Here is a 13,182-nt window from a genome sequence, read left to right on the forward strand (position 1 = left end):
TAATGTCTTAATATTATTTATTTTTGTTATTTATTAAAAATGTCCTAAATATGTGTAGTAATGAGATAATATTTCCGCATTGATTTTTATACATACTAATCTTAAGATGTGTTTGAAATTGAGGTTAAACAGCTGTAACTTTTAAGCTCCATCAGTAAAGTGCTTAGTAAACACTAACAACTATAGCTTGAAAGCTATGTCGACATAATTTTTCACTTGTATAATGGATAATCTATTATATTTTTAATAATTTTGTCAAAATTATTATTTAAAATTTATATTTACTATATATTATTAATTTATATTTCATAGTTACAGTTTTTTTTTCCACAACAGCTGCAGCTTAAAAGTTACAGTACCTTAATTCCAAATGCATCCTTAATTATTGGATGTGACTGTGAGCGGCAAAGTATATCTTAACTCCTCGATGTTACTTAGAATTTATGTCAAAAAAGGCAAATCAATTTATGTGACTATCACTATATGAAGAACAAACAATGATTCGAAAATTACTCAAAATCATCATTCGCCCATTATGTTACCGATAATTTTGCCACATTAAAGTGTATATATGATGGAAATTTGATTTTTTTAAAATATAGTGCAGTGTTTTGGAGTGACAGATTAGTTAATGATCAACTCGAAACACTTGCCAAGATCGCAAATCAGACAACCAAGATGCAAAAAGAATCAATCCAGAACAAATCACAAAAGAACTAGAACTATAAGAACTTAAAGAACCTAGCAGCAAAACAAAAGAAATTAACGTGGTTCAGCTAGCTTCCACTAGCTTACATTCACAAGAAAAACTGGACCAAGTTTATTGATTTATCAAAGACGATTACAAAGAGCCTCAAGAGCTAATAACAGAGCTTTTCAAGAAGCTTTCTCCTAAAACTTCTAAACCCAGCTTTGTCCAAGCAACTCTTGAACTTAACTGTAGGAACGACCCTAGTAAGCATGTCAGCAGGGTTATTTTCAGTGTGCACTTTCTCCATACTAATCACACCTTTCGATATTGCATTTCTGATGAAATGTAACTTGATATCTATGTGTTTAGTTTTCTCATGGTGTGCTGAGTTCTTACTCAAGTAAATTGCACTTGAGCTGTCACAATGAACTTCAACAATCTCCAGTTTATTCCCAGTTCTGCTATCAACCCTCTCAGCCATAAAGACTCTCTGACAGCTTCTGTTGCAGCAATGTATTTTACCTCTGTTGTTGACAAGGCAACAACATACTGCAAACTTGCCTTCCAGTTAATAAGGCAACCATCCAAGAAAAACAGATAACCTGTTAGAGATCTTCTCCTGTCTAAGTCCCCAGCAAAGTCTGAATCAACATAACCACAGAGTCTTGCATCATTTCCAGCTGATTTTCCATATACCAGACCATACCATTGTGTATCTTTCAAATACCTCAACACCCATTTTACAGCCTTCCAGTGTTCCTTTGCATACATCATGCAACCAATAGCATTTACATAAGGGACTTTTGTCATTTCACCTTTTTCTTCATCTGTTCTGGGATATTGTGAACAAGACAACTTAAAGTGAGATGCTAGAGGGGTTACTACTGATTTGCTGCTTGACATCCCAAAACTTTCAAGTACCTTCTCCAGATACTTCCTTTGGGAAAGAATCATAGTACCCTTCTTTCTGTTCCTTATTATTTCTATACCCAAAATCTTCTTTGCTGGACTCAAATCCTTCATATCAAATTCTGAATTGAGCAGCTACTTCAAGGCCTCAATCTCTCATCTTTCACTACAAGCAATCAGTATATAATCTACATATAACAGTAGATATATGTAGTTGACTGATTTTATCATCTTGTAGCAAACACATACATCATAGCTATACCTTAGATATCCATGAGTAACCATAAACTCATTAAATCTAAGGTACCACTGCTTGGGTGATTGCTTCAGCCCATACAATGACTTCTTCAGCAGACACACACAATCAACAGACTCTGGATTAATATACCCTTCATGATGTGTCATCAGGATATCCTCATGTAGTCTTACATGCAGAAAGGTTGTCTTGACATCAAGTTGATCAAGCTTAATGTCTTTTACATCTGTTAAAGTTAGTAATACTCTAATTGATGCATGCCTGATTACTGGTGGGAAAACCTCCTTGAAAAATCCACTCCAGCCCTCTGAGTATACCCCTTAGCTACTAACCTCGCTTTGAATCTTTTAGGTTCAGTAGTTGTTAATCCATCTTTGACTCTGTAAATCCATTTACATCTTATTGTTCTGCTGTTTGCAGGCCTTTTAACAAGCTCCCATGTATTGTTTTTCTTCAGTGAGGAGATTTCTTTATCCATAGCCATTTTCCATTCATCTTTGTATAGACCTTGGATAGCCTCCTTGTAGTTCTTGGGTTTATCATCATCAATTTGATGAGATGCTGTTAGTGCATATGCTATCAGATCTGCATATCCATATTTGAGTGGTGCTTTTATTTTTCTTTTTTCTTTGTCTCTTGTCAGCTGGTATTCATGATACTGAGCTTCAATCTGCCTTACTCAATCATTTTCCTGGTCATCAAATCCTTGATTAATGTCATTTTCATCTCCTAAAGCTTCTTTGTTGTAAGGCTCCACCTCAAACTGAACTTTGGTCTTATCCTTATCCTTTAGTGCATCTGTATTTGTAGGTTTCTTCACATCCAATACAACTTTTTTATTAAATACTACATCCCTACTGATTATGTACCTAGGAGGATTAAGGTCTGTACACCACAGTTTGAACGCCTTAACACCTTCAGGATACCAAATTAATTTTCCTTTGACAGCTCTTGGAGCCAACTTCCCTTGGCTTACATGTGCATATGCTGGACATCCAAATACTTTGAGGCTGTCATAATTTACTGGTTTCCCATGCCATTTTTTAAATGGGGTTTTGAAATCAAGTGGTACAGAAGGACTCAGATTTACTAGGTAGCTTGTTGTTAACAGAATCTCAGCCCACAACCCTTTTGGAAATTGTGACTGAATTAGCATGCTCTTTACTTTGTCCATCAGGGTTCTGTTCATTTTTTCGGCTAAACCATTTTGTTGAGGTGTCAACCTCACAGTTCTATGCCTTGCAATGCCATGATCTGCACAATAGCTATCAAACTCATGATTGCAAAACTCAAGGCCATTGTCAGCCCTGAGTTTCTTTACCTTCAGTCCAGTTTGATTTTCAATTAGGGATTTCCACTCTCTGAACTTTCCAAATACTTGATCCTTATGCTTTAAGACATAAACCCATACTCTCCTTGAATAATAATCAATTAGAGACAAAAAAATAGGTGTTACCACCTAGTGACATTTTCTGTGTAGGTCCCCATAGGTTTGAGTGTATGCATTCAATGATGCCTTTGGTTGAATGAACTGATTTGTTAAAGTTATTTCTAGTTGCTTTGCCTAATACACAGTCTTCACAAAAATCCAATTCTGAGATTTGACTAGTGCCCAGAACCCCTTGCTTTTGAAATTCTTTCAGTCCTTTTAAACTCATATGTCCTAATCTAAGGTGCCACAACAAAGTATTATCATTACTTGAGCTAATTGACACTCCTGACAAACCAGTTATGGCCTCACCATCCAAGACATATACCCTATTTCATTTGTAACCTATCATAACAACCCCATCACCATTTGAAATCCTCAGCTCACTAGATTCAAGCTAAATGCTAAGCCCCATCTGGTCAAGCATACCTAAATATATTAAGTTTCTTTTGAGTTCAGGAACATATCTAACTTCCCTTAATTCCCTTATTGTACCATCATGCAACTTTAGGTTTACATTTCTTATCCCAACAATTTTACAAACAACATTGTTACCCGTCATTACTCTTCTTCCATCAGTCTCATGATAGTTTAATACGTAATTTTTAAAAGGACACATATGAAATGTACAACCTGAGTCTAGAATCAAGGTACCTTTTTGCACATGCTCTATAGCCACACATACTCTTGCTGACTCATACCTCTCTTCCACAGCAGTAGTTGCATCTCCATTTTGCTCCATTTTCTTATTCTTTATTTTTGGGCAATCTTTCTTGAAATGCCCTTCTTTCTGACACTGAAAGCACTTTTTGCTTTTAGTCTTTTATTTGTTATTCCCTTGCTTTTTTTTCTTTCCATCATTCTTATCAGTTTTTGCTTTAACAGCCAACACTTCTCCAGAGTTCATATTCCCTGACTTTTCTTGCAGCCCTCTAGTATTTAGAGTAGCCTTAACTTCATTCAATGACAAAGTTTGTCTCCCATACATGAGTGCATCAACAAAGTTTGAATATGATGATGGAAGAGAACTCATTAGAAGCAATGCTTTACCTTCATCATCTAAACCTTCATCAATGATTTCCAGTGTATCACTGACTTTGTTCAATTCATCTATGTGGTTTTCAAGAGATGATCCCTCAGCCATTTTTAGCGTAAACATCATTTTCTTGATGTAAAGCCTATTGGTTAGAGATTTAGTCATATACACCCTTTTAAGCTTTGCCCACAGATCAGCAACTGTTTTTTCTTTGGCAACTTCCCTGATCATAGAGTCCCCAAGACTCAAGATTATGGTACTCCTTCATTTCTTGTCAATTTCAACAACTTGCTGTATCGTTAGTGATGATGATGATGATGAGGCTTCTATTCCTTCTTTCTTGGTGATTGGTTCCAAAGCATCACCCAGCCCCTGAGTGATCAGTAATGCCTCTATCTTGACCTTCTACATGTTGAAGTCATTCTTCCCTGTGAACTTTTCCAGATCGATCTTTGAACCAGCCATACTTGTGTCTAGTTTGTAGTCCAGGCTCTGATATCAATTGTAGTGTTTTGGAGTGACAGATTAGTTAGTGATCAACTCAAAACACTTGTCAAGATCGCAAATCAAACAACCAAGATGCAAAAAGAATCAATCCAGAACTAATCACAAAGGAACTAGAACTATAAGAACTTAAAGAACCTAGAAGCAAGACAAAAGAAATTAACGTGGTTCAGCTAGCTTCCACTAGCTTACATCCACGGGAAAAATAGGACCAAGTTTATTGATTTATCAAATACGATTACAGAGAACCTCAAGAGCTAATAACAGAGCTTTTCAAGAAGCTTTCTCCTAAAACTTCTAAACCCACATTAGCTCTCATACACGCCTTTCTGTTGCAACCAGAACCAGCTGTTTATAACAACTTCTTTAACGAACTAGGATGAACCTAAAAACTCACGTGATTGGCATGCGCTATAATAGATTCATAACGATCTTGAAGCAGCTTATTCAAGCACGTGATTCTTCGTGCTTTACTTAAACCAAAACGACATTCAGATTAGTCGTTCCAGAGACAAGAGAATGCTACTCTTCAAAACGCAATACCAGCTGGTCGTTTCAAACATCCTGATTTGCTTCACAACACAACATATAGAAAAATAAATACGGCTTGTCGTGGGTCCAATTAGAATTGAACTATTCCATCATAAAACTAAGGGGTTGTTTGTTTTAATGTCTGATATCCTAATTTAGTTTAAGATGTTTTGATATTTTATCTTGTTTTTTTTTTATCTGAAGTTTTATAATAAGACATTTTTATCTGAATGAAAAAAAATAAAATTTCCTTACTTTTATCTAAATGATAAAATGTTTAAACGGAAAATCAATTTTTTCTCTCAAAAATACCCTCATTAAATGTATTTATTTCCTACTTAACTATTAGATGTCGTATTAGAATTTCTTTTAATCTCCATTTTTACTTGGTATTAAATACTTAACATACATTTAATTTGATTTCTAAATAAATTCTTTTATCATTAGATAACAACTTTTTTATGCATAAATTTTATGTTGAATTGTAAAGAATAATGTTTTCAAAATTATTTTTCATCAATTATATATCAAATGCTTACCTTATAAATACTTATGTAAACTATTGTACTAGATAACATTGTAAATATATATCTATTTAAACTTCAGGCATATATAAAACTTTCAACGTCATAAGTGTTAAAATGTTAAATTTAAGATGTTTTGAGTTTAACAAACAACTTACTACCTATAATCAAACGTCAAAATTTTTTAGAAAAAGCAATACTATCTAACTTAGATTATTCTAGTAAATTGATTGCGCCATAAAATCTATCCTCTCATGATCTCCTAAGGGGATATTTTTTACTCGAGTTATATAAAGAAAATTCCGTAAACAAACAAAAACAATTTATGCCAGCAAATTGCATGTAAAGCCTACGTGTGATCATGAATCACAAGCATCGAACACCTAACCCTCACCAAGCCATCTTACACGTTTAAGCCATGCATGCCCAAATTTTACTATAAAAATACCCTATCACCACACCAATTCTCACCATCAATCAGCAAAAAGAAAATAAAAAACCCTAATAGTAAGCAATGGCAAAGCTCGCTCTCCTTCTAGCTACCTTTACACTCCTCTTCCTCATTGCCAACGCCTCCATTTATCGCACCACCGTCGAAGTCGACGAAGAAAACCCTCGGGGACAGAGCTGCCAGGAGCAGTTCCAGCAGCAGCAGCAGCTTAGGCACTGCCAAATGTTCTTGAGGCAGCAGAGCCAGGGGGGAGCATGGGACAACCAGCAGCAACACCTTCGTGAATGCTGCAGGCAGTTGCAGCAATTGGAAACCAGATGCCGCTGCCCGGGACTTGAGCAAGCCGTGAGACGCCAGCAGCAACAGGGACCGTTCGGCGAACAGCAGGAAATGTTTGAAACGGCAAGTGAAATCCCTCGCATGTGCCAAATGCAGCCCTTGAGGGGTTGTGACTTCCGCTCACTTTACACGTCCTTTTGAAGTAGATTAATTATAAGGTGATCGTGTGATGGCCGGCGCTTAGAGATGATGAAGAGGTGTATAGAGTCTTATGTGTAGATAGCAATAAAGCTGATCACTTGTGCTCTAGCATTTTGGCTGGAGATTTGCGTGATTAGCTGGCCAGTATCTAATAATAAGCACATTATCGTGTGTCTTTGGTGAGTGAATGTATGTAATAATCTAGCATCTTTAATAAAAGTTTCTAGTTTTCTAATTACATGTCTTCAAGCTTGCTTCTGGTTAATTTTGGTGTACTTACATTTCCTTCATGGTTAAAATATCATTATCAACTTGTGTGCGTTTCGTGAGCAATAGATGCAAGTTTTTTAAAGAAAAAAAATAAGGAACTTTAAGATTGAGTGTATTTTCTTGTTTTGACTAGAACGTCCATGCATTTTTTTGCTTGTACTGCAGTAATTCTCCATTAAACTTAAAAAAAAAAAATCTACTTTGATGCACATGGAAAGAATTCAGTACACCATTTTTGTTAGGTTGATTCTCGATACACATTACTGACGGAACAAGATTTTAGTTTTGGGGTTATAATGCAAAAATTATGAGCTTCCACATTATAACTTCACCCCATTATAAAAATGTATTTTCTTAAAAAAAATTCATATAATTTTTTAAACTCAAATGTTACTAAAAAATTTATATTATTTTTTAAAATTTAGAATAAAAGAAAATTTTAAATAAATATTTTATTAATTTTTTTATATATATTCTTTTGTTATCTACAGTAGAATTTCATTAAATTAATAAAATTAATACTCGATGAATTAATAATTTTAATTAAATATTAATTTTTATGTCGTTAGATTAATAAAATTAGTGCTCGATGAGTTGATGACTTTTATTAAATATTAATTTTTGTCTATCCCAATTTAAAGTCAATGTGATAATTTAAAATTTTGATAATTCATTAGATAATAATATTGGAAAATAATTAATACGTAAGTTAATAATTAATTAATTTAAAACTAAATATATATGATATGTTTATGATTTTCTTTCTTTATACATTTTAGATGTGAAGTCATTGTTTTATTCTATGTTTTATGTTAAGAGAAATAAAAAGAAATTTACTTAATATATTATCTTAAAAAGTTTTCTCTATCGGGTACCATGTGATCGTCTACCTATTCACTCCAACCAAAAGATTATCAGTAGTGCTAAACATCCCAAATTTTTTATCCCAAAAAGTTATCTCAAATGATGTGTCATTAATTGAGTAGTTGATAATTCTTTACAAGATCCAAATGAATTAATTGTATTATCTCACCAACCAATTGATAAGTGACTGATTCTTAAATCAAAAATCAAATCATAATCTTATCACATAGCTTCTTGACAGACTCATTACATTCTCTAATTATACTAGATATATATTTTAGAAAAATTTCTATTATGAATTAATAAATTAATAACTATCAATTTATTAATATTCATTAAATTAATAGACTTTTCATGATCTTTATTGGAACTTTACTGTAGATATCCGAAATTTTACTGTAGATCTCCAAAACACGTACTTCTTGTGTCATAAATTTAAACAATCAAGGAGAATTTTATTAGTGAATTAATCAAGATTGTTCTTTATTTAAAACTATTGAAACTAAATTGAAAGTAGGAAAAACTAATTAATGGAGAGGAATTTGCAGTTAACAAGGACATGAAAGTTTAAAATTGAGATAATGCTTATAGCAAAAATTCAACACAAACCCTGTCAGACTCTATGGTTGCTGTATTGAATAAGGCGAAAATATTTTGATATATGAGTATATGCCTAACAAAAGCTTGGACATTTTCCTCTTTCGTGTGTTTGTGTTTTTTTTTTTTTCCATCATTTCAGAAAAAAACATTTTCCTTTTTCCTTGGCATATATGAGTATATGCCTAACAAAATCTTGGGCATTTTCCTTTTTCGTGTGTTTGTGTTTCTTTTTCCATCATTTCAGAAAATAAAAAAAACATTTTCACTACCTTTTACCAGTAGCCTTTCTTTTAACTTTTACCACTTCAGATTAAAGATATTCCTCAAGGTTTAATATTATAACAGATCCTGCCAGAAATGGCCTCTCAAATTGAGGACTACGTGTTAGAATCATTAAAGGAATTGTCCAAGGACTTCTATGTCTTTACTAGTATTTTAGATTAAGAATTATTCACAGAGATCTCAAAGAAGTAATAATGTCTTTGATAAAGACATGAACCTCAAAACATTAGATTTTGGCATGGAAAGAATGTTTGCTGGTGATGAATTGCAGTCAAATACAAAACAAATAGTTGGAACTTAGTAAGTATATTTGAATTGCACAGGTTATTTAAATCCTCATGCAAATCTCACTTGGTTGCTCTTGATCATAAATTCTTGCAAGATGGTTAACTATGTGGTGAAACAATAAATTTTGGTGGTTATATGTCATACTCCTAAATGAACTAGAAATAACACTAGATGAACTAAGTCTAGTAATACTCCTAAATGAACTAAGTTTACTTTTAATCATTGTATTGGACAAGCATTTGAATATTATTTTTTTGTGTTCTCCAGGCTTGGGATGTGTAGAAAGATGATAGAGCTTGGGAACTCATGGATACGATATTACAATGTCAAACATCTTATTCAATAGTGAAAAGATACATTTACTTGGCCATTCTTTGTGTTCAAGAAAAAGCAGTATATAGGCCAACAATATCAGAAGTCGTCTCAATGCTGACAACGAGATTGTTAATTTACTTCTCCCTATCAGCATGCTTTTCAAGCTGAAAAATTCAGTTAAGATTGAAATTTATTTGGGGAATTGCTTAACACTTTCAGTGATGGATGGTTGATTACCTAAACAACTCAACTCTAATTCAAATTTGTAGAATTCATACGTTTGTACATGAGCACCATTCTGTGTGTATATATATTAATTAAGATATTTGGCGTTCTAACTAGTCTCTGTTTCTCACTGGTTGGAACTTTGAATGCAAGAAAGAGGTCTTATACGACAGCTCCTGCGATGGTGATAACCCCAATGTTAAAAATCATTATACATGATTCGGTATTAGTATTTCTTTTATGGCTTTAGTTTTAAATAATAATAAAAAATGAACCCAAGAGAATATTTGTTGTACGAAAAGGTAATGCAAGTGCACGTATCGTTAACAAGTAATAAAGTGATAAGTAGAGTATTGTTCCCATACTGTATTAACTACCAAAATTAATCTAACTTTAATTTAATTTAAATTAGTTGAAACAAGAGTCAAAATTGAAATGAAAATAAAACTAAAATAACACAATGCACTTAATCACTATGGAGGTTTTATCTAAGAAACAATCAATAATTTAAGACTCTAGGGTTTCCGATTTACCAAGATTAATCCCACACAAATTCTCAATTTTAACCCATTGTTGTCCATCCTTTGTTGACAGTAGAATTCTCTAAAGTCATTGTAACCTCTCTCAAGCGTTAACAATATATTCCAATGAACAAACTTTCTATATCTTTATGAAAATTCTACCCTATTGAAATTATTCACATTCAAGAACTCTGCCACAATTGCACAAGTTTCATAGATATCTCTATCCTATGATAATCTCATGCCATTGCAATACAATGGCTTATTCGATTCTCACTTCTTAGTCTCAAATCAAAACCTACTCATGTAATTGTTGATCAAGCAATCACAAGCATTAAAACATACTGCAATACTCAACACAACATGAGTGAATAGACCTTAATATAATTGGAATAACTGAAATTTCAAATGTTCATAATCCAGCTACATCGTAGCCCTAGAATGAAAAGTCTAGTTCATGATAAAATGGAAATAAACCCTAACAACTGTCTTAAACATAATGATAGAGTTGAGAAATAGAACCAATTTAGATAATTAAATCCTTGCGTCTCCTTCTCTTGATTGAATCATGGTACTTTTGTCCCTTTTCTCCCTTGGTTTTCCATCCTTTCTATCGCCAAAATCTTTATGTCGAAAGTTCCCCTTATCCCAGGTTTCTTTTCCTTTCATACTGCTGAATATTGGCTCAATTACGTGGCACAATATCGATCTCGATCCTAGCACCATGGCACCAAGTTTCTACCAAAATTTTCGGACCAAGGCCGTGGCATTAAGCCACAGTGCTAGAAGTGTCTCTTGCATATTTTGATCTCTTTTTTTATGCCCAATTACGCACTCGTATCATCATATATCCTGAATTTGCCTACAACTGCAAATAGCGCACAAAACACAACAAAAGCTGCAAAATTGCTCATATACTAACAAATTATCAAGTCTTAACCATTCAATAAGTTGGTATAAAACCAACTTATCAATAATTGAGTGTCAATTGCCGACATCGTCCTCGTTGATGGTGACGATCCACTGAGCACAGTAGCATTATCATCAGAAACTATTCTTTGGCTAAAATTATGTGAACAAACTAATTCAAATTTGAAGTAATTTTTTTTCCTTTTTCTTTTTATTCAAGGCTGCTACTTGAATCTGGAGAAAGGGATTATTTCGAAAATTAATTTTACATCGAAACCAAAGGAACCTTGATTATAGAGATGGTTTATTTTAACTTGCTGCCCACAGTGTTTGACTTGAAACGTACATGCAACACTAAAAAACTTTTGATTACATTACTTTTCACTTGAGTTGGCTTGAGTTTAGCTGCTTGATTGCTAATTGGGAACTTAAACAATGGTGTGATTATATAATCAATGTAATTGAGCTTTAATTCTATCTACACTTCTCGATTTTAAGTGAATTACTAGGTCCTATTATTTCGAGATTAGGCCTTTGGATAACCAACTCCCATTTGCTAATCAATTATGGCCTGGATAGGTGACTGTAGATTTCAATCATTAATGTTTGGATTTTATGATAACTATGGGGGTTTGATATTGAATTAGGGATCGTCTGTTGTATATGATCGTGATTTGTGGATCTCATATGGCTTTGCATTTAGGATTTTGAAAATCTATATTGACTTTAGGATTCTTGAGTTATACTACAGTTTCGTGTCCTTTGTCATGTGACTATATGCAATTTTTGGAATACAATGAAATGAGATTAATGGAAAATGAGATAAATGTTAATTTTCACCTTTTAGTTTGACCTAGGTTGATGCAAGATGATTGTGTAGGATAGGTAGATTATTTTTCTAGGGACATAATTTTAGCCACAAATGTCTTCTTGACATATATACCATACATTTTTGAAGCCTGTGACTAGACAATCTAATCCAATACCATTATGCCGTATTGGTCTTTGAAAATTCCATTTATTTCAGGGTTATTTTGCAAGTTTTATTATTTTTCTATTTTTCCTATTGCTTTTAAGATTTCTATCTTTTTAATTAGATATTAGATTTAAGTGTCATATGTTTTATTTTCGTTATTCCATTATTAGAATTTTATTACATAATTATAATTTGGGTTAGCCTATTTTGATAAATTCGTGTTATTTAGGGTTAATATAAAGGGTCATAAAACCTATTTTTGTCATTCAAACTTTCATTAATAATATCCAGATTTACAGAAACTTATGTTTCTCTATCTTTTCTATCTTTATGTTTCCTTTTCATCGTTGATGACTCAATGTTAATTGGTTTACGTGTGCTTGCAATTATAGAAGGGTTTTGGAGAGACAATAAAAAGGCTCTTCATGAACTTCTACATAAATGTTAATTTCTAACTATCAGTTGAATTTACTATAGATGAAATGCTGATTTTTCATTAAATTTTTTCAATTATGTAAATTTAGCTATGGTTTGTTATAGTACTATAAACTATTCTTTATGGTCTCTCAAACATACATGATGTTCCAGGAAATGCTCAAGTGAGGGATTGAAGCTAATAATTTAGCCTTATTATCCATATTCTACGAGCTTTTGGCAAGGGGTAGAGTGTGAGCGACTGACGAGGTTTTGGAAAAGATTGAAAAGCCAGATGTTAGTCAGTATTATGGATTGACAAAGGGGCTTTTAAGGTTGACAATGGCAAGGAAGCAACACAAATATTCATAGACATAATAAATAGAAGAAAGTAATTGACCCACCTGTGAACTTTGAGACCATGCTTGCAGCGACATAATTAGAAGTAGAGATGGCTAACGGGTTAGGTGGCATGGTACAAGCACATGTTTGTAGAGTATATAGCACAACACGGCATGTATGCAGGCTGAATTGGGTTGGGCTGAGAATTTTAGACACATGGCCTTAAAAGCACAACACAATTAAAGATGAGTTAAAGCACAACACATGAAAAAGACCCGCAATAAATAAGTTTTACTAGTGGGTTAGCATGTGGCCTATGAGCCATCAATAGCACATGATCCGAAGTATTAAAATAAAACTTGAAA

General features: G+C 33.2%; 1 protein-coding gene across 1 annotated transcript; it reads left to right on the forward strand.

The window, feature by feature from the left end:
- Window positions 1–6,366: 6,366 nt before the first annotated feature.
- On the forward strand, window positions 6,367–7,010 carry LOC18054688 (2S seed storage protein 5). Its single transcript, XM_006452125.2, has one exon. The coding sequence runs from the start codon at window positions 6,395–6,397 to the stop codon at window positions 6,809–6,811; it is 417 nt and encodes a 138-aa protein (XP_006452188.1). The 5' UTR covers window positions 6,367–6,394; the 3' UTR covers window positions 6,812–7,010.
- Window positions 7,011–13,182: the final 6,172 nt, after the last annotated feature.

This window comes from Citrus clementina, unplaced genomic scaffold (assembly GCF_000493195.1).
Source record: "Citrus clementina cultivar Clemenules unplaced genomic scaffold, Citrus_clementina_v1.0 scaffold_1, whole genome shotgun sequence".
Lineage (NCBI taxonomy): Eukaryota > Viridiplantae > Streptophyta > Magnoliopsida > Sapindales > Rutaceae > Citrus > Citrus x clementina.

Coding starts and splice junctions, on each gene's coding strand:
- LOC18054688 (XM_006452125.2), top strand. CDS start 6,395: ATGGCAAAGCTCGCTCTCCTTCTAGCTACCTTTACACTCCTCTTCCTC.